This window comes from Salmo salar, chromosome 09, assembly GCF_965601325.2.
Source record: "Salmo salar chromosome 09, fSalSal1, whole genome shotgun sequence".
NCBI classification, from domain to species: domain Eukaryota; kingdom Metazoa; phylum Chordata; class Actinopteri; order Salmoniformes; family Salmonidae; genus Salmo; species Salmo salar.
In genome coordinates this window covers 161,141,064-161,163,712 of record NC_138299.1, presented here as the reverse complement: position 1 = coordinate 161,163,712, position 22,649 = coordinate 161,141,064, and the positions used below count along the sequence as shown (strand labels likewise).

At 42.9% G+C, this 22,649-nt stretch overlaps 2 protein-coding genes across 4 annotated transcripts in view; both read right to left on the bottom strand.

Moving 5' to 3' along the window:
- Positions 1–1,178: 1,178 nt before the first annotated feature.
- Positions 1,179–6,559, bottom strand: psmd8 (proteasome 26S subunit, non-ATPase 8). 2 transcript variants are annotated; one of them, NM_001141031.2, is given in 7 exon segments: positions 1,179–2,088; positions 3,164–3,275; positions 3,397–3,497; positions 3,813–3,978; positions 4,110–4,212; positions 6,106–6,178; positions 6,347–6,466. In NM_001141031.2, coding segments are annotated over 7 exon segments (804 nt in total). In that variant the 5' UTR covers positions 6,458–6,466; the 3' UTR covers positions 1,179–1,950.
- A 3,715-nt stretch (positions 6,560–10,274) lies between these two features.
- ehd2b (EH-domain containing 2b) overlaps positions 10,275–22,649 on the bottom strand; it is a 42,153-nt gene continuing 29,778 nt past the window's right edge. For both annotated transcript variants that reach the window (XM_014215539.3, XM_045724907.2), the window contains exons 4-8: positions 19,602–19,699; positions 16,672–16,895; positions 14,772–14,960; positions 13,871–14,032; positions 10,275–13,742 (exon numbers count right to left, since the gene is read on the bottom strand). In XM_014215539.3, the coding sequence (XP_014071014.1) occupies positions 13,182–13,742; positions 13,871–14,032; positions 14,772–14,960; positions 16,672–16,895; positions 19,602–19,699 (1,234 nt within the window). In that variant the 3' untranslated portion in view covers positions 10,275–13,181. The remainder of the gene's footprint in view (positions 13,743–13,870; positions 14,033–14,771; positions 14,961–16,671; positions 16,896–19,601; positions 19,700–22,649) is intronic.

The window sequence follows — 22,649 nt, the reverse complement described above, 5'->3', positions numbered from 1 at the left end:
GTCAAACCCTCGACAGAGGGCAAGAGTCCACATCAGCAGCAGGAGGAGGAGTGCGTCAGGGAAGCATCAGGATTCACCAGGACACACTACACTAACTGGTACATATCTAATGCCCAGTTGCCCTCCTTTACAGAGCCCGTGGTTGCTGAGGCAACACAGCTGATGGACAGGTATCAGAGGTATTCTAATGAGTTCCATTATTCTGATGGCAGAGGTGTGGTAGACTTCTCCAAGTTCAACATGTCTACAACACTTGGCAGTAAGGTGACCGTGAGGGAGGTGAATGATCCTACAGAGATAGACACAGCCTTTGAGGAGTGGTACAGTGGCATCAACCCTTTCACACCTAAAACTACTACTACTGCTGCTGCCATACCCATTACCCAGCTACCCCAAGCCTCAGACTCCAAACCCACTCCAGACACCCCAGCCAAGGCTCCTCCCGCCCAGTCCAGGAAGAAACAGACGCAAGCAGTGGCTCAGTCCAGGAGGTTAGTAGAAAAGGTGAAGACAAAGGACGCTAAGAAAGAGGAGAAAATTGAGGATAACCCACCGGCCTCTGCTGTGTCTCCCAAGTGCTCTCCCCACCCATCAGGCTGCTGGCACCCGTTCACGGTGGATAAGTCCTGCTCGCGCCGGGCCCGCTGCCAGCACCGTGCCACTAATGCAGCGCTGCCACCCAACGTCACCAAGTGGTGAGTCACACTTAACACACTTCAACCTAGCTACCTACCAAACTACACAGCTTTGGCTCCATCCTTTAATATCTCATTCACCTTGTGAGTGTAGTGTGATATAACACTATTGTTATGTGTCAAGCTATGGCACCAAGTCATGGGAGGATAGAAAATATCCTTTTCCATTCCTATACTAGCTTGATCATTTCTAGTCGTCGTCATCGTCCCCCACCCCATTGGAGAAAGACAACCTGTCTCTTCCTCATCTCTCTCCCCCATCAGGTTGAACGTGAGCAGGAACTACCTGTGTGAGCCTCCCTGGGTCACCACAGCAACCCTAGCTGCCTCCCTAGCGCTGAGAGAGAGAGGAGAGACTCACTAGTGACGACAACACGTTCATTCACAAAATACTGGAGGAAATATTTATACTGATGTAGTGCAGTAGTCATGTTAAGTCACCTATTCAATTACACTGAAAATTATAAAGTAGACCATAAGTCAGGAAAAAAAAAGATTTTATTTTTTTTAAATTGTAAAAATGTTGATAATCTTTCAGAAACAAACATTTGTATTTTCCAGATCAATTAGATTACAAACCATTGAGGGAGGAAGTGGAGCAAGACATTAAACAAATACTTTTACAGCAATTCTCTTTGTCAGTTGCCAGGAGACGAGGCCAGGGCGTTGAAAACCCCTAGTTTTAAAGATGATACCTCAGAGGACAAGGATAGGCCAAATAGCAGATGTAACGCAGGACGTCAGCCATTTTGAGACATATGGAAGACCACCACTATATTGGCCACTGTGCTACAGCACGCTATGAATTAGTAAATGGACTGAAAAGGAGAAAAAAAAAACCGCCAAATTACACCCTATTCCCTAGACATAAACCCTCCAAAACTTTCCTCAAAGTAGTCAGGGTAAATGGAAACTTGGGGACGTTACAACGTGCCCAACACCTCAATCTTTTAAACTCGGGGGGTAATTCCTAAAAGTGGACAAAGCTGTCAGGAGCCACTGAACTGGCCTTAGTTGTGAAGTGATGACTTTATTTCAGTACATTACTGCGATGCGTAAACACACGGTCAGACTAGGATGTAAAAAGGAAACTCTTGTCTCGTCTCTTATCGGAGCCGTGAGAAGCAGGTTGAGTGGTACAGAATGACAAAGTGTTGGAAAATCTACCAGTCTGACAATCTGTCAACATTTGTGGACTGTATGTATGCATGTGTCTGTGTCATGAACATAGCTAGCTTCTGTAGTACGGCGCTCTCTACACAATCATCTCCAGCTGACGTGCATATTCGATGACCTGCGTAGCCAGCTCGGTGGAGGGGATGTTGACTTCCTCGGTCCTCTGCTGTTGGCTGCTGAACGAGTAGTAGTCATCTGGACTCTGGGTCCAGCCCCGCTGCAACACAGACAACTTTAATATGACGAGAGGCTCTGGGTCCAGCCCCGCTGCAACACAGACAACTTTAATATGATGAGAGGCTCTGGGTCCAGCCCCGCTGCAACACAGACAACTTTAATATGACCAGAGGCTCTGGGTCCAGCCCCCGCTGCAACACAGACAACTTTAATATGATGAGAGGCTCTGGGTCCAGCCCCCGCTGCAACACAGACAACTTTAATATGACCAGAGGCTCTGGGTCCAGCCCCGCTGCAACACAGACAACTTTAATATGATGAGAGGCTCTGGGTCCAGCCCCGCTGCAACACAGACAACTTTAATATGACCAGAGGCTCTGGGTCCAGCCCCGCTGCAACACAGACAACTTTAATATGACGAGAGGCTCTGGGTCCAGCCCCCGCTGCAACACAGACAACTTTAATATGACCAGAGGCTCTGGGTCCAGCCCCGCTGCAACACAGACAACTTTAATATGACCAGAGGCTCTGGGTCCAGCCCCGCTGCAACACAGACAACTTTAATATGACGAGAGGCTCTGGGTCCAGCCCCCGCTGCAACACAGACAACTTTAATATGACCAGAGGCTCTGGGTCCAGCCCCGCTGCAACACAGACAACTTTAATATGATGAGAGGCTCTGGGTCCAGCCCCGCTGCAACACAGACAACTTTAATATGATGAGAGGCTCTGGGTCCAGCCCCCGCTGCAACACAGACAACTTTAATATGACGAGAGGCTCTGGGTCCAGCCCCGCTGCAACACAGACAACTTTAATATGATGAGAGGCTCTGGGTCCAGCCCCGCTGCAACACAGACAACTTTAATATGACCAGAGGCTCTGGGTCCAGCCCCCGCTGCAACACAGACAACTTTAATATGATGAGATGGGACTAAACTCAAGTTCTAAGGATCGCCCATTCTCACAAGTCCAGGGGCATGTTCAGTTAGCCTGGTCCCAGATCTGTTTGTGCTGTAAAGCTAACTCCTATGGTCCTTTGTCAAGCACAAGCAGATCTTGGACCAGGTTAGTGTTCAGTAGTGTACAGAACAGAGTAGAACAGACATGAACTAACCTTGTTGGCATACTCTGTCATGTTGTTTGGTGAGGAGAAGAAAAGCACTCTGGTAGCTTCGTTGAACTGAATCTGTTTATAAGCCTTCTCTATGCACCCAGCAATCTCATCACTGAAACAGAGAAGGAACACACAGTGTCGTTACCGGACCACAAGGATGACTCCTCACTCAAGCCACGCATCCTGCCGTTTCCGGGCAATATTCATTCATCCAATGTCATGATGTCTCTTACCGGATGGTGTCTAGCAGAATGTCTATGAAGAAGGTGTAGCTTTCAGCAGGGATGTTTCCTTTGGCCAGAAACACCTTGTTATAACTTCCCTCCATCAGGTACTGACAGAGGAAGTTGAAAACAGAACATTCTACAAGTCAGTTCTACACATGGAAGTTACACGAAGAAGAAATGAGAAAAGAACAAATAAATAAGCCATTAGCAAGGTCAAAATTTTGAATTCCTACTGAAGATATTTAACTAAGTCAATGAAGGCCAGAATATTACATTTTTACATTTTAGTCATTTTAGCAGACGCTCTTATCCAGAGCGACTTACAGTAGTGAATGCATACATTTCATGCATTTTTTTATTTATTAATTATTTATATGACTCTTCTTGGGGAGATAATAAGGGCCTGAAGCAACAGCAGTTACCTGCTCTAAGGAGACAGGGTGGCGGATGTAGACATTGGTCTGGATGTCTTTAGCAGTCAGCCTCTCCAGCTCTGTGTGGAACTCTGACACACGGTTCTGGGACAGCAGAAAGAGGAGGTTCAGACCCAGCAGCTGGTGCATGTAGGCCGACTCCGGCAACTCATTCCTGGATGGAGGGAGAAAGTGAGAGACACTGATCTAGTTGATTGAACAAGCATAGGTTGAGATGCGAATATATTGAGAAAGATTAAAGGTATTATTTTGAACATGAAACAAAACCAATAAGTGACATTTTACTTGTAATCAAAGTAGTAACATTTGAGCTGGGCCATGTATCTCTCAAAGGAAGGGATGTCCTTCTTCAGGATAGCCCACAGAGCCCCGATCTCCAGAACATCACCTGAGAAACAACGTAGACAAATCTGTTAGCCACTTGTCGTCATCCAGTTGATATATGATCAAACCCTGACATCTTAGTTATCGCACACTGAAATTATTCTGATGATTCTGAGCAATGACTCCGGAAAGTCCTTTCTACTGACGAGCATGTAGGAAGACATGTCAACAAACAAACAAACAAAAATATGAGGCAGCTAGCCTCTTCGCTCCTGGGAGACCTGTACAGTTCTCGTCGCTGAAGACCACATCTCGTACCCAGAAAACATATTTACCAGCTCGCTGGTTGACCCGTTTCAGGCTATAGAATGTGTGAACTATGGTCAAAATAAAAAAAAGATGCTCACTCCCTAGTCCCTATACTCTGTAGTGGTTGCTATGAGACATTAGTGCCTGATCCAAGATGGCAGTGCACCTTACAGGAAATATGATGTGAATTCAGTCAACTCTGGGAAAAGTTGGATATAAAAAACATTTTCACACATTGGTGTAGCTTGAAACGACTGGTAAGGCATTTCAGATTATAGATTTGCCTTTTTGTGATGACAAGTTTCTGGGGAAATAGATCAACCATAGGGCTGGTAAATATGTTTTCGGGGTACGGAATGTCACCTTGGGCGACGAAAGATCAATATGTAACTTTAGTGCATTTCCAAGTAACATGATAATTCAGATGGCCACTCCAACTTCACTTTCATGTGGGTGCTAGCAAGCAGACTAGGTAGTGCTAGGTATAAAACAGCCAATCCAGTAGGGTCTGGAAGCTCTACCGAGCTTCGATTGGTCAATAACGTTGCGATATCAGAGTATTTGCATAAAGTTAATCTTTCCCAGAGAAGAAGAGAGGCGCCCAACTCAGAAGAAAAACTGTCTCCTTCCAGCAGGTGGTGTATTTTCATTGTTTCGCATTTTTGTATAAGGTCAATGTGTCAAATTTGGTCAAAAAAATAATAATTGGCTTACTTGCTGCGTGAGGTTTATTTGATCTAATAGATGTTTCATAATATTTAAGTTGTTATGAGTGTTCTGATATAAGTAGGACACTTGACGTCCCAGCAACTTGGAGAGAGAAAACACTTTATATCAGTTCTCTCCAGATAGCTATGTATATTCAGAGCATGAGGTTAGATGCTCTCTTCTTTCAATACAGGCACTTGACTTCAACAACTCACATCGAATATTCAAAAAAGGATTTACAATAATAAGATGTATCCACCAATCCAAAGAATGGGATAGGGGGGGAGCTAGACAGCCCAACTGTGCCGCTTTGTGGACAACGACTCCCACTCTAAGGGCCGAGAGACATGCATCTTGTTAGTGTATCCATAATCTTCTGCTTTTCCCCTCCCTTGCATTGCCCAAAGGTCCCTCCAACGGGCCCCGTTGTTTCATTCCATCGTGTTGTGTGTAAATGCACTGTTACAGGTCTCACTGAGAGAAGAAGCTATGAGTTAGCTGGGTCATTCCAACCTCAACTTTTGAATGAATATATATCAGAAAAAGGACGTTTGACTTCCACATCAGCATATTGGTCAAGCTCAGGCACTTACAACATTTTTTGGGGTGTATTTTCCAGTTTGTTACATGCATAATCCTAACAGGGAGGAACCTAACAGGGTGGTATAAATGTTGAGCCTTAAATTGGCCATAGCTCTGAGTGAACATGACAGAGCAGGCATATTGGTTAACACTTTAACACGATTTTAACTTCTATCAAACATATTTTAACATTTACAGACTAACAATATGCAGGTAAAGGTCCTGACTTTACATTTAAAAGCTTTTAAAATCCACATTCGACACTAAATAAAAAGTTATACTTTCTGGGGCCAGAAAAGGCACCGCAATGTAACTACGTTCGCCAGTTAGCATTTTGTTGTAATGACTAGTAACTTACGAGCTAAAATAAGCTGTTGTTTGGTGAGCTTAGTTCCAGTCGTTGGTAAGAAGTTTAACTCCAATAACGAGATCTGTAGAAAGAAATAGCAACGGACGGTTGTATCTTTGTAAAACAGTTGGTGACGTTAGCTTAGCTAACGTTAGCTAGCAATACTAGCTAATTGACAAAAAAAATACCATATAATTTAGATTCGAGGGTGAGGAGAGAAAAAAAAACGAAATATTGTAATAGCCTTTACCTTGAGCTTGCTCAAAATTTCTCCACATTTGTTCAGATTTGGATTTTTCTTGTTCCATTCCGTTTTCAATGTTTCATATAGCCCCGCGGTCTCTTTCAATACAGACGCCATGGTGATTCTGCAAAATGTACGACACCGGACGCTCGGAATACAGTACGCAACTGTCGTAAAACAGCTCTGTCGCTGTTGCCAAGGAGTATCTATTATATTGACAAGATAGTCAACTGTCGTAAAACAGCTCTGTCGCTGTTGCCAAGGAGTATCTATTATATTGACAAGATAGTCAACTGTCGTAAAACAGTTCTGTTGCTGTTGCCAAGGAGTATCTATTATATTGACAAGATAGTCAACTGTCGTAAAACAGTTATGTTGCTGTTGCCAAGGAGTATCTATTATATTGACAAGATAGTCAACTGTCGTAAAACAGTTATGTTGCTGTTGCCAAGGAGTATCTATTATATTGACAAGATAGTCAACTGTCGTAAAACAGCTCTGACGATATATTATATTGACAAGATAGTCAACTGTCGTAAAACAGCTCTGTTGCTGTTGCCAAAGACTATCTATTATATTGACAAGATAGTCAAGGGACCACTGTAACAATGGAAATACATGTCCGAACATGCTTATTTTCTTGTCTAAATATTCCCGAGATCACCACATTCTCATATAGCCGTTGCGAAGTCATTATTTTCACTTCAGTGTTGTGCTGTTTATTTCTGATTGTTTTCAAAACCTTATGAAGATGTCCAGATGAAAGCACAAATGCAATTGCTTGACACCGCAACACCTTAGACTTGGATACACATTATCCCGAATAAAAACGTCTGTTAAATTCGCTGCTCTGTTTTGCTAGTTTTTAGTCTTAATTTCATAGGGAATTATCGGATATACATCACCAAAATGACATGGCCAAACCAGATATTACTCTGGACCATTTAAGCTAATGAAAGAGCAGATATTGTATGTGTGTAAACGTTATTTAGCTAGGCAAGTCAGTTAATGACAAATTCTAATTTGCAATGACGGCCTACCCCGGCCAAACCCAGACGACACTGGGCCAATTATGCACCGCCCCATAGGACTCCCGATCATGGCCGGATGTGATGCAGCCTGGGTTCGAACCAAGGACTGTAGTGACACCTCTTGCACTGAGATGCAGTGCCTCGGAAGCCCTAAATAGTCTATCTACTATTTAATCCACAGATTGACTTGGATCTCTTTCTTTTCTCTAAACACCGATGAATTCAACTTCGTCTCCTCTTCATTCTGAACAAGAGGTCATCGGAGGTCATCGGAACACAGTTCACACCGTTTATTAGGGCATGATAATGATACAACATGTAGCAGATGGTGAAGCTAGCTGTGTACAGTAGTCAGTAAAAATAGATAAACAAACCAGACTGTTTCAGGGAACAACGCTGTTCTCATAGCATGTGACATTCATTTCAAACAAAGGCAGTTCTTTGTCTAGTACATACACAAATCAACAGCAATAGTAAAAACAAAAGGTGAATCAACAAATAAATGTATTATGTGTCAACAACAGGTACAACTCCGATATGGTCTTTTTTTTTCATAGTTGCGAAATGTTACGTGCGTCCACTTAAATCAGTGCATTTGTAACAACCTAACAATTACGAAATGTATATTCGATTAGATAAGCCTCACGTAGCAAATGAGCAATTACAGTTGTTGAACAAATTCGACACTCGTTGACCTCAAGACAAAAATTCCTCACTTCGTGATCTTATTTTCCTGGACAGATTTTGGGCCGAGTAAACCCTCTTGCTTCGCCTCTTCCTCTCTGCTATTGCAAAAATAACTTCTTCTTCTTCTTCTACGTTGTAATTCTAGTGCAAAATGGTGCGTTCATACCTCCTACAGGCCGACATTATATCGTCGTGTTTCTGAAAAAAATGAAAACATATTTATGTCCACTAGATGGCGCTCATTCAAAGTTAAATATATCCAAAGTCCTTCACGGGGCGTCTTGGTGAGGAATTCCCCATATATCCGCCCAATGACGTAGTTGGAGACCCCTGTTTAGTGGGCTGTTCTTTGGTGGTGTTCCATGCTCTGTATGGTCCTAATATGCCGTAGTCTTGACGCCATGTGAATGCCACGTAGAATGGTGTGTGTGTGTGTGTGTGTGTGTGTGTGTGTGTGTGTGTGTGTGTGTGTGTGTGTGTGAAGAAAAAAAAAAAAAAAAATACATTTTCCACCATAGTAACTGCAACTGTTTTTGAGCAACTAAATCGTTTTGAAACAGCTCATGAGGAAACGTCAAGACATTTGCACCACATTATTGTTGTGTTTGGAAAGGCAACACTGTTCTGTAAGCAGAATTGCCCGTTAATCTGATTAGGAAATCTGGGAAAAGGTTAGTGTGTTATCTAAAAGAAGAGATTTCCTGCAGGGTTTGGACATATCTTGTCTATTTGAAACTGTCTGGTGGAAATTAGCAGCAGCAGCAGACCAGACCCCATCCAAGACACGCACGCACACACACACAGCAAGTTATGGGCACGGCCTAAACATCTTGTTCCTAGGGAAAAGTCCAAATAGGGGGAGGTTGTTAATGCCTATAATAAAGGTAGTGTCTAGAGGCTGAGCCTGAGCCCAAGGAAACTTAGCGGACCCCAGGAAAGCTGATATTAATAGTTCTCGGGCCAGCCCACCACATTCCTGGCATGTGAGTCACACTGTACACAAGGAGAGAGAGAGAGAAGGGGAGAGAGAGAGAGGGGGAGAGAGAGCGAGAGGGGGAGGGAGAGAGAAAGAGAGAGAGGGGAGAGAGAGAGAGAAAGAGAGAGAGAGAGAGGTGGAGGGAGAGAGAGAGAAAGAAAGAGAGGGGGGAGAGAGAAGAGAGAGAGAGGGGGAGAGAAAGAGAGAGAAGGGGGAGAGAGAGAGCGAGAGGGGGGAGAGAGAGAAAGAGAGCGAGCGAGAGGGGGGAGAGAGAGAAAGAGAGCAAGCGAGAGGGGGGAGAGAGAGAAAGAGGGAGCGAGATGGGGGAAAGAAAGAGCGAGGGGTAGTAGAGAGAGAGAGAGAGGGAAAGATAACGAGAGAGGAGGAGACAGGGAAAGAGAGCGGGGGAAGGAATGACTGTTTCTCATTTTGTATTTCTTTCCATGGAGGAGTGAAAGAGGCAGGCAGGGAGACCAGACCACCCCTCCCTCCCTCCCTCCCTCCCTCCCTCCCTCCCTCCGCAAACCTTAAAAGCCTACACACACACACACATTTTAGAGGCACTTACGCCAGAAAGAATTCAACAGAGTATAAACAGAGAGGATGATACCTCATGATCTACTGTGCTGTATGTCAGTTAGTTAAACCTGGGACTGCTTGAACTGGAAGGCTGGAGAGAGATTTGAATACGTTTTTTGGCGTGTTTGTGTTTAAGGGAGAACGGGAGTGAGTGAGTGAGTGAGTGAGTGAGTGAGTGAGTGAGTGAGTGAGTGAGTGAGTGAGTGAGTGAGTGAGTGTACCACTGGAAAATGGTGGTATGGGGTTTTGGCCTGAAGCACTGTGACTCACTGTTTATCTGACAGTCATTGAGAAACCAAGTGAACATTATACTGTTGCTATAAAAGAGAATCAGCCTGCATCCACTGTTATGCCTTGTTTGAAATATAAAATATATTTTTTACTGTGTTGCCTAAATATAGTATGTTCTGTATGTGGATAGATACATATTCTGTTTTGTGTCCAGATGGGATATTTAAGGAACACTTAACATTCTACTGTTCCACTCATGCACATATTGAAAAATTATTTTCCTCGTACTAAACACACTTAGTCAAAAGTGTGTCTATCTACTATTTAATCCACACATTGACTTGGATCTCTTTCCTTTCTCTAAACACCGATGAATTCAACTTCGTCTCCTCTTCATTCTGAACAAGAGGTCATCGGAGGTCATCGGGAACACAGTTCACAACGTTTATTAGGGCATGATAATGATACAACATGTAGCAGATGGTGAAGCTAGCTGTGTACAGTAGTCAGTAAAAATAGATAAACAAACCAGACTGTTTCAGGGAACAACGCTGTTCTCATAGCATGTGACATTCATTTCAAACAAAGGCAGTTCTTTGTCTAGTACATACACAAATCAACAGCAATAGTAAAAACAAAAAAAACAGCAAAAAATATATATATAATGAATCAAAAAATACATGTATTCTTTTTGCCATGAGAGAAAGAAAAAAGAATGCGAGGAAAAATGGCACGTTACTGTAAAACTATGGCACGTTACTGTAAAACTATGGCACGTTACTGTAAAACTATGGCACGTTACTGTAAAACTATGGCAAGTTACTGTAAAACTATGGCACGTTACTGTAAAACTATGGCACGTTACTGTAAAACTATGGCACGTTACTGTAAAACTATGGCACGTTACTGTAAAACGATGGCACGTTACTGTAAAACGGTGGCACGTTACTGTAAAACGGTGGCACGTTACTGTAAAACGGTGGCACGTTACTGTAAAACGGTGGCACGTTACTGTAAAACGGTGGCACGTTACTGTAAAACTATGGCACGTTACTGTAAAACGATGGCACGTTACTGTAAAACTATGGCAAGTTACTGTAAAACGATGGCACGTTACTGTAAAACGGTGGCACGTTACTGTAAAACGGTGGCACGTTACTGTAAAACTATGGCACGTTACTGTAAAACGATGGCACGTTACTGTAAAACGGTGGCACGTTACTGTAAAACGATGGCACGTTACTGTAAAACTATACTATAGAAATGCTGTAATGTCACTGGTTAGACCAGTCCCCTACAGACAGACAGAGAGATGACTAAACAACTTTCATACTGTTGCTAATAGCAACAGCTGTCTATCAAATACATGTGTATATTAGTGTACTCATATTAGTGTGTATTTCTCTATCTTGTTTTTGATTTGTTTAAACACTCCCTGATAAATAGCTCCATGTAAAAGTAAAATATAGTACGGAGTAAGTCAGATACATGTATACCAGAAATCATATCAGTGTGTAATTAACAGTAGACTTGTCAGTCAGTGATGCCACTGTGGACCCAGTCATTCAAGGAATGTTGAGTTAAACAGTAGATGTGATAGAGTGAGGATTTATAATAATGTCGTTTCTGACATAACAACATCTGTGTGAGAATATATAACATATACAAATGCAAGACTTCTAGAAAGAGAATGTGTGGTTAAGGAGTTCTGCTATTTTGGAGAAACTAGTGTTCAGAGTAGAGCAGAGTAGAGTGTAGTAGTGTGTTAGAGTAGAATGTAGTAGAGTAGAATGTTGTAGAGTAAAGTGTAGTAGAGTGTAGTAGAGTGGAATGGAGTAGAGTATAATGTAGTGGAGTGGAGTAGAGTAGAGTGTAGTAGAGTAGAATGTATTAGAGTAGAGTGTAGTAGAGTATAGTGTAGTAGAGTAGAGTAGAATATAGTAGAGTAGAGTGTAGTGGAGTAGAGTGTAGTAGAGTAGAATGTAGTAGAGTAGAATGGAGTAGAATGTAGTAGAGTAGAGTAAAGTGTAGTAGAGTGTAGTAGAGTAGAATGGAGCAGAGTAGAGTAGAATGTAGTAGAGTAGAATGTAGTAGAGTAGAATGTAGGAGAGTCGAGTGAAGTAGAGTGTAATAGAGTAGAGTAGAATGTAGTAGAGTAGAGTGAAGTAGAGTAGAATGTAATAGAGTAGAATGTAGTAGAGTGGAATGGAGTAGAGTGGAATGGAGTAGAGTGGAGTAGAGTAAAGGGTAGTAGAGTGGAGTAGAGTAGAGTGGAGTAGAGTAGAGTAGAGTGGAGTAGAGTAGGAGTGGAGTGGAGTAGAGTGTAGTTGAGTAGAATGTAGTAGAGTAGAATGTAGTAGAGTAGAGTGGAGTGTAGTAGAGTAGAGTAAAGGGTAGTAGAGTGTAGTAGAGTAGAATGTAGTAGAGTGGAGTAGAGTAGAGTGTAGTAGAGTAGAGTGTAGTAGAGTAGAATGTAGTAGAGTAGAGTGTAGTAGAGTAGAGTAGAGTGGAGTAGAGTGTAGTAGAGTAGAATGTAGTAGAGTAGAGTGTAGTAGATTAGAGTGGAGCAGAGCAGTAGAGTAGATTGGTATAGTACAGTAGCATATAATAGAGTAGAGTACAGTAGAGTAGAGCAGTAGAGTATAGTAGATTACAATATAGTATAATAGAGTAGAGAAGTAGAGCAGTAGAGTATAATATAGTATAATAGAGTAGACCAGTAGAGTATAATATAGTATAATAGAGTAGAGAAGTAGAGTATAATATAGTATAATAGAGTAGAGCAGTGGACAATAATATAGTATAATAGAGTAGAGAAGTAGAGCAGTAGAGTATAATATAGTATAATAGAGTAGAGAAGTAGAGTATAATATAGTATAATAGAGTAGAGAAGTAGAGTATAATATAGTATAATAGAGTAGAGCAGTAGAGTATAATATAGTATAATAGGTGTGGGCCACTAGCCTTTATTTGACCTCAGCTCAGCTAAACACATGATCCAATAAGACTAAAATCGGGGTGCATTTCAATAGTGTAAAGTATCTCTCCTTCCTCCTTTCCTTTCATTCATCTGCACTATAGGAAAGGAACCAGACTGGAAACACACAGACTGGGGGTTCGAGTCTCATCTCCGCTACTCTGTCAAGCCTTTTTCTTACTGTCTCCCTCTCGAAGACCGGAGATGAAACGACCAGAGGAAGCTACCTTAGACTATCGAGATACACCCAGGGGCTGACAAGGAGACAAGAGGACAACGTGGAGGGGGGGCAGTAGCGTGTGTGTCAGCCGTCAGAGGGTTATACTGTCAGCTCCACAGGGTGGGTTGATGTAATAGTCTCTATATATCCGATCCTTTCATTCTGCGCTTGGAGGGTGGCACCAGACGGGCGGGCAATTCAGGGGGCAGACCATGCCCCTCTAACTTCACCTCGATAAGGTGGCTGGCCAGGGCAAACTCCTCGTCATCCAGCATGCCATCCCGGTCCACGTCAGACAGCTTCCAGATCCTCCCCAGGACAGAGTTTGGCAGCCGGGTGCTCACCATCCAGTCCTTGGCCTTGGTGCCACTCAGTTTACCCTCGTTGGGCGCCAGGTTGTAGAAGATCTCGTCATATTTGGGCTTGTCCTTGGTCACTACCCAGGCCATCTCGCCCTCTTCCTCGCCTTCCTCCCCCCCATTCTCCACCTCTCCGAATGGGTCATTCTCCACAAAGGGCCCGGCGCGGGTACCCAGGAAGGCCCCCCCTTGCACCCCAGGCTGCACCCCTGCGTCAATCTCCTCTTGGCGTAGCAGGGGCATGAGTTTGGCGATGTCGGACGCCAACAGCTCATCCAGAGCAGCCATCAGGGACGGCTTCAGAGGCTTGAATTTAGTGAAGTCATGGATCAACAGCTGCTCCTGGATGGGGAAACAGAGACCACAGCAAACTAGTTAGCCAATCATCTGGCAAATATTACAGAGGGATGAACTACCAGACTTGAGCTTTGGACATTCAAACCTGAACAGAAATATTAGACTAAACAGACCTGCATCTTGGCACAGTCTGGGAAATCCCCAGCAGAGATATGGTGCTGAAGCTGGATCTTGGAGAAGATTACAGGAAGTTGGTAGATCAGGTTCTTCTTCATTTTGTCCTTCCTGAAGGTTGGCATCTCCTTCTTTAGATAGCTGATGATGTGAGCATGCACCTGGAGGGAGAGAGAGAGAGAGAGATGTGCAGGGGAGAGAGAGAGAGAGAGAGAGATGTGGGGAGAGAGAGAGAGAGAGAGAGATGTGGGGGGAGAGAGAGAGATGTAGGGGGAGAGAGAGAGATGTAGGGGGAGAGAGAGAGATGTGGGGGGAGAGAGGGAGATGTGGAGAGAGGGAGATGTAGAGAGAGGGAGAGAGAGGGTTGGGGGAGAGAGAGAGAGAGGAGGGTTGGGGGAGGGAGAGGGATGTGGAGGAATGGGGAGAGTGATGTGGAGGGATGGGGAGAGTGATGTGGAGGGAGAAGGATGTGGGGGGAGGGGGAGAGGGATGGGAGAGAGAGAAAGAAAGAGAAAGAAGGGTAGAGAGAATTAGGGGGGGAGGGTGGCAAGTATTAACTTCAGCAATGCCACTCTCTCCTCATTTTCTTATATGAATCTAGTAAAACACCTTATTCCTCAGTAACGCGATCTACGAGACAGGATGTGTGTTACAGAGTTCATTATATCATACCATCTACTTCAACAGAAAGGGATGAGTGAGTGACGTTGATAAGCGAGAGACATAGAGAAAGATTAGTTTTCTAGTTTGGTAATTACAGGGCTCATCTGTAAAAAAAATAATAATAATAATAATTTAAAAAAAGACCTTGGTCTCAACATGACTCCCTGTCAAAAATAAAGATTAAATAAAACATTAAAAAAAATACAAAATCAAACATTGTAGAGAGCGAGAACCTACCCTGACCAGTCGTGCCCTCTTAACCAGGTCGTTGAGTTTCCTGAGGGCTGCGTTATGAGGAAGGTTCTGGATGTCACTGAACAGATCTTCCTCTTCCAGCTCAAACAGACGCCGGTTATCAGGGACCAGCAGCGGCTCGGACCAGAACGACCCGATATACACCCTCAAGACCTCTGGAGTGTTGAATACCTGTTAATCATATCAATAATATCAATCAATTGTATCACAAAGGGCTATACACACTCCTAAATGCTTTATGTGCGGGCTTTACGGGCTAACGCTAATTAGCTAACATTACGGGCTAACGCTAGTTAGCTAACATTACGGGCTAACGTTAATTAGCTAACATTACGGGCTAACGCTAGTTAGCTAACATTACGGGCTAACGTTAATTAGCTAACATTACGGGCTAACGTTAGTTAACATTACATGCTAACGTTAGTTAGCTAACATTACGGGCTAACGCTAGTTAGCTAACATTACGGGCTAACGTTAGTTAACATTACAGGCTAACGTTAGCTAACATTACGGGCTAACGTTAATTAGCTAACATTACGGGCTAACGTTAATTAGCTAACATTACGGGCTAACGCTAGTTAGCTAACATTACGGGCTAACGTTAATTAGCTAACATTACGGGCTAACGTTAATTAGCTAGTATTACGGGATAACGCTAGTTAGCTAACATTACGGGCTAACGTTAATTAGCTAACATTACGGGCTAACGCTAGTTAGCTAACATTACGGGCTAACGCTAGTTAGCTAACATTACGGGCTAACGTTAGTTAGCTAACATTACGGGCTAACGCTAATTAGCTAACATTACGGGCTAACGTTAGTTAGCTAATATTACGGGCTAACGTTAAGTAGCTAACATTACGGGCTAACGTTAGTTAGCTAACATTACGGGCTAACGTTAGTTAGCTAACATTACGGGCTAACGCTAATTAGCTAACATTACGGACTAAACGTTAATTAGCTAACATTACGGGCTAACGTTAGTTAGCTAACATTACGGGCTAACGTAAGTTAGCTAACATTACGGGCTAACGTTAGTTGGCTAGCTAACTGTGCTCTGTGGAAGAATGTTGGAGCTATTGTCAACATTGAGTTGGGCCGGCGCATCGCGAACTGTCCATGCAGCTAATGTCACAGCCTTGTTGGCTTGTAGCTAGCTAACATTACGGGCTAACGTTAGTTAGCCAAGGACGTTCGCTATCTTATTTGTTTGTGATGATTCACACCCAAGTGTCAAGGCCAACAGTTTATCTTGCGATGACTTCAGCCATGTGAAAAACCTTCCATAACAAAATATAGCTAGTTTCCTTTGCTTGTAGCTTGCCTCTAATCTGAAGGGCTTTGGTCCGGTTTTAGAACTCTGAGATTCGGCTACAAAAAGGTAGCACATCGTTGGTTCTTAACGGACAGAAATGAGCATGTGAGAGCGATAAATTACAAACTTAATGAAAACCGTTGCCTCTACAAACTTATTCAGTCCGAAAGGTGGCAAGTCTAATGGTCACTTTACGGATGCTGTAGTAACGGTTCTTATCCGACGCCAAGACATTGAGTTAGGTCGGGGGGCAAGAAAGACCCTGATAAAAATCTGTGTGGTTCTCGTTAACTACCGGACGACTCATGACGACAGGCGAGGAGTGTGTGCTGTGTACCTCCAATCAAGTTGATATGGAAATTTTCATCGAAATTGGTGGCATATTAGATATGATGGTAGAGAGATTTGAATTTACCAATGAGCTTCAACCAATGAGCTTCAACCAATGCATAACGCCCCCACAATAATATTTATTTTCTAGTGATTGTTGTCATCATTTATACAGGTTGTTACTAGCTGTAGTATGACACCATTTCCCTTGGGGATGAATAAAGTGACTCCTCTCACCTTGCCCAGGGACCACATTAGAGCTCCGTAGATTCTCATCAGCTGTTGCGTTCCCACCATGTCAGCCTTGTTCAGGACCACACGCAGTTTGTCCTCGTTACCCCGCAGCGCTCCGATGGCCTCGGAGAACTCATCGCTGATCTCCAACTTGTGGGCGTCGAACAGGAGGATGATGCGGTCGACGCGCTCCGCAAACCAACGTAGCACCGCTGGGAAGTCATAGCCTGAGGAGAAGGGTTAGGGGTCAGAGGTCAGGGGAGAGACGGGACACGAGGGGATTAAGGGTGTTACATTTCTAAATTTGCAGCACGCTGAGCGCAAAACACGCCGAGCACAAAACACGCTGAGCACAAAACACGCTGAGCACAAAACACGCTGAGCACAAAACACACTGAGCACAAAACACATGAGCACACAACACGCTGAGCACACAACACACTGATCACAAAACACATGAGCACACAACACACTGAGCACAAAACACATGAGCACACAACACGCTGAGCACAAAACACGCTGAGCACAAAACACGCTGAGCACAAAACATACTGAGCACAAAACACATGAGCAAACAACACGCTGAGCACACAACACACTGAGCACAAAACACATGAGCACACAACACGCTGAGCACAAAACACATGAGCACAAAACACATGCTTAACATGTCTCTCTTGGAAAAGAGATGTTATCTCGATGAGAAAAACCTGTATAAATAAAGGTTAACATTTTTAAAACATAGATATATAAAATACATGTTGAAGCACTCCCATGAAGTTGGTTTTAGAGCAAATCGTGGACACACACACACACACACACAGGAGAGGAGAGGAACAGGCCAACACAGACCCTTCACATCTCTCTCTCTCTCTCTGATGAGTACTTCGTTCCTCACATTCCTCTAACTGATACAGCTTCCTCTCCAGTATCTGCCGTACATACGTTACGATGCGACTCCAACGGGACCTTGAGCAGAACGCTGTCCTAACTGCTAGGTTGGAATGTAATAACATCATAACAACAGGAGGCAGTGGACATACCCTCATATGTTCCACAAGGCTGAGTCTCTCCCGTTGTTCCAACATCATCATTACTGAATGTTGTTATAGTTACTCGTGCCCCGTGAACGGTGACACAGTACCAGGATGGAAAGGGAGGGAATTTAAAGGAGTGAGAGACAGATTGATGAGGCTTCATGCTCAAAACCTCTGTCCTGTATTTATCTGTGTGTGGAGGAATCTGAAGAACTCTCCAGGGTCTCTCCCTTGTATCCTCGTCCCTCTTGTATCCTCGTCCCTCTTGTATCCTCGTCCCCCTTGTAGCCTTATCTCCTTGGGGTGTCCAATCAAAAACTCATCTTTTGACAATTTAGTAAACCAATGCTCCAAACCTTATTGTCTCAAGTCATAATCCGTTCAAAACTTATTGTAGTTTTTACCCTTGAAGGGTGGCCAAGATTAGGCTGACTAAATCAACGGAGGCCAAACCGATTGAATCAACGATGTTTCCATGTCATTTCAACCAAAATCATCAATGTAAAGGCATTTAGTCTTTAATTTACCCAAATTCATTGATATGGTGACATTTATTGTTGATTTCACGTTGAATTCAAGGTTAGTTGACATCTCAACCAAATGTAAATCAAAAGCAGACATTGAAGTGATGTCTGTGCCCAGTGGGTTGCGTCAGCTAGGCTGGATGCTGTGAGAGAATTAAGGCTAACTGACAGACTCACTGTTAAACTCTCATCTTTCTCCTCGAATCCAGAGGACATCAAACAATACAGGAGGTGAGATCGATTTTCAGACATGACGTAGTATTTTTATATTTTAGTATCTTTAGTTTAAGTTCTTTAATATTTTCAAATTCCTGTTATTTTTCAAAGATTTTTCAGAAAAACAAGCGTATCTGAAATTTCAACGGAGCTTTTTACATTTAGTTGGGCTTGTGTCATTGTCCATTTAGTTTTTTTTACGACCTGCGGAAACAACTTTGCAGAAGACCACCCCAACATGTAAAATCCTCAAAAGTTGCGGCGAGAAGTGGCACAGCTAAGTCAACAGAGATCGCTGCTTATTATTGGATGTAATAAGGTTACGAAATCCGACTTCCCAGATATAATGTTAATGATATGTTAAGAGAAACATCCGACTGAACGATTCAAAACATAAATAATCATATTTGTCTTGGTAAAATGTATTTTATAACATAAGAAAGTTCAATTTCATCACCAAAGCATGTTTTCACACACACACTACCCTATATCCTTGTCACCTTATATCCTTGTCTCCTTTTTACCCTATATCCTTGTCTCCTTATTACCCTATATCCTTGTCTCCTTATATCCTTGTCACCTTATATCCTTGTCACCCTATATCCTTGTCACCCTATATCCTTGTCACCTTTTCAACCTATATCCTTGTCACCTTATATCCTTGTCACCCTATATCCTTGTCACCTTATCCTTGTCACCTTGTATCCTTGCCACCTATATCCTTATCTTCCTATATCCTTGTCATCCTATATCCTTGTCTCCTTGCCTCAGTGCATGGAGGTCGGTCACATGGGTTAGCCAGGTCATGAGGGAGGAAGTATTTGTTTTAGCTGACCATGACAGATGAGGGACCAGACCCGACCTGGTGTGTACCATGTGTGTCTGTGACCCCCTACCTCCTCCTCTCCTTGTCCTGTCTACTCCCCCCTACCTCCTCCTCTCCTTGTCCTGTCTACTCCTCCCTACCTCCTCCTCTCCTTGTCCTGTCTACTCCTCCCTACCTCCTCCTCTCCTTGTCCTGTCTACTCCTCCCTACCTCCTCCTCTCCTTGTCCTGTCTACTCCTCCCTACCTCCTCCTCTCCTTGTCCTGTCTACTCCTCCCTACCTCCTCCTCTCCTTGTCCTGTCTACTCCCCCTACCTCCACCTCTTCTTACCTCGGCTCACCCTCTGCTTCGCTCCTGACAGGATCCCCGGCGTGTCGATGATGCTGATGCTCTCCAGGACCTGATTGGGCAGCTGGGCACACTGGAACCTATCACGCAACAGCAGAGAATGGGGCGGGACACGACAACACTCATACAGTGCCTTACAAAAGTATTCATCCACCTTGGCGTTTTTCCTATTTTGTTGCATTACAATCTGTAATTGAAATAGATTTTTATTTGGATTTCATGTAATGGACAAACACAAAATAGTCCAAATTGGTGAAGTGAAATGAAAAAAATTACTTGTTTAAAAAAATTCAAAAAAATCTAAAACGGAAAGGTGTGTGCATATGTATTCACCCACTTTGCTATGATGCCCCTAAATAATATCTGGTGCAACCAATTACCTTCAGAAGTCACATAAGTAGTTAAATAAAGTCCACCTGTGTGCAATCTAAGTGTCACATGATCTGTCACATGATCTCAGTATATATACACCTGTTCTGAAAGGCCCCAGAGTCTGCAACACCACTAAGCAAGAGGCACCATGAAGACCAAGTAGCTCTCCAAACAGGTCAAGAACAAAGTTGTGGAGAACTACAGATCAGGGTTGGGTTATAAAAAAATATCAGAAACTTTGAACATCCCACGGAGCACCATTAAATCCATTATAAAAAATGGAAAGAATATGACACCACAACAAACCTGCCAAGAGAGGGCCGCCCACTAAAACTCACAGACCAGGCAAGAAGGGAATTAATCAGAGAGGCAACAAAGAGACCAAAGATAACCCTGAAGGAGCTACAAAGCTCCACAGCGGAGATTGGAGCATCTGTCCATAGGACCACTTTAAGCCGTACACTCCACAGAGCTTTAGGGAAGAGTGGCCAGAAAAAAGCCATTGCTTAAAGAAAAAAAATAAGCAAACACGTTTGGTGTTCGCCAACAGGCATGTGGGAGACTCTCCAAACATATGGAAGAAGGTACTCTGGTCAGATGAGACTAAAATTGAGCTTTTTGGCCATCAAGGAAAACACTATGTCTGGTGCAAACCCAACACCTCTCATCACCCTGAGAACACCATCCCCAGTGAAGCATGGTGGTAGCAGCATCATGCTGTGGGGAAGTTTTTCATCTGCAGGGACTGGGAAACTGATCAGAATTGAAGAAATTATGGATGGTGCTAAATATAGGGAAATTCTTGAGGGAAACCTGTTTCAGTCCTCCAGAGATTTGAGACTGGGACGGAGGTTCACCTTCCAGCAGGACAATGACCCTAAGCATACTGCTAAAGCAACACTCGAGTGGTTTAAGGGGAAATGTTTAAATGTCTTGGAATGGCCTAGTCAAAGCCCAGACCTCACTCCAATTGAGAATCAGTGGTATGACTTAAAGATTGCTGTACACCAGAGGAACCCATCCAACTTGAAGGAGCTGGAGCAGTTTAGCCTTGAAGAATGGGCAAAAATCCCAGTGGCTAGATGTGCCAAGCTTATAGAGACATACCCCAAGAGACTTGTAGCTGTAAATGCTGCAAAATGTGGCTCTACAAAGTATTGACTTTGGGGGGGTGAATAGTTATGCACGCTCAAGTTCTGCTTTTTTGTCTTATTTCTTGTTTGTTTCACAATAAAACATATTTTGCATCTTCAAAGTGGTAGGCATGTTGTGTAAATCAAATGATAGATTTTGTGGGGATTATATTTGAATTCCAGGTTGTAAGGCAACAAAATAGGAAAAATGCCAACGGGGGGTGAATACTTTCGCAAGCCACTGTAAAACAATAATATAACACAACACTCATAACACCATAACACCATAACATAACATGGAACAGTTAGAAGAGCGTTTAGCATCTATAATTTACCTACAGGTTCTCCTCAGGTCAAGGCAACTTTCCAAACATTCCACTAAATGCCCTCCAGTTCACCCCCCCAAACCCCCCTCCATCAGTTAACACCAATGGAATGAATGTGGATAATGGAGGAACATGATGCTGAGCGATTAACCCCCCCCCCCCCCCCCTAAAAAAAATATCTGAGCTTAATGCACAGCTTCTCTAAAGATAAATCAGATCAAGCCTGAACTGTGTGATGTAGTAGGGAGTTGTAGTTTCTCTAGAGATAAATCAGATCAAGCCTGAACTGTGTGATGTAGTAGGGAGTTGTAGTTTCTCTAGAGATGAATCAGATCAAGCCTGAACTGTGTGATGTAGTAGGGAGTTGTAGTTTCTCTAGAGATGAATCAGATCAAGCCTGAACTGTGTGATGTAGTAGGGAGTTGTAGTTTATCTAAAGATAAATCAGATCAAGCCTGAACTGTGTGATGTAGTAGGGAGTTGTAGTTTCTCTAGAGATAAATCAGATCAAGCCTGAACTGTGTGATGTAGTAGGGAGTTGTAGTTTCTCTAGAGATAAATCAGATCAAGCCTGAACTGTGTGATGTAGTAGGGAGTTGTAGTTTCCAACAGGTCAATAATCAACATAGTTTAGCGCAGAAAACGTGGTAATTAACTACAATAACCATATTCCATTGTGCGCCTACATGTCCGGTCTGTATGGGGCACGGAGACGAGAGAGAAAAAAATGAAGAAGGTGCGATGGAGAGGGATAGAGAGCAGTTACTTCACCAGGTATCTCTACCTGAAAATACATGATCTAAGTGTCTAGAGAGCAGTTCCTTCACTAGGTATCTCTACCTGAAAATACATGATCTAAGTAATTGATAGTTGGTATTCAGCAGTCATAAAGCCTTATTTACTTTGAACAACTACTAAAATAGTGATTTTGTCAGACAGAATAGACAGCAAATCTATAGAGATGAGATGATGACTTGGAATAAAATAATAAAGTCATCAAATAAAACTAATGTAATATATTATATATACATATAACTAATGTAATATATTATATAAATATACATATAACTAATGTAATATATTATATAAATATATATAAAACTAATGTAATATATTATATATAACTAATGTAATATAGTACATATATAACTAATGTAATATATTATATATACATATATATATAAAACAAATGTAATATA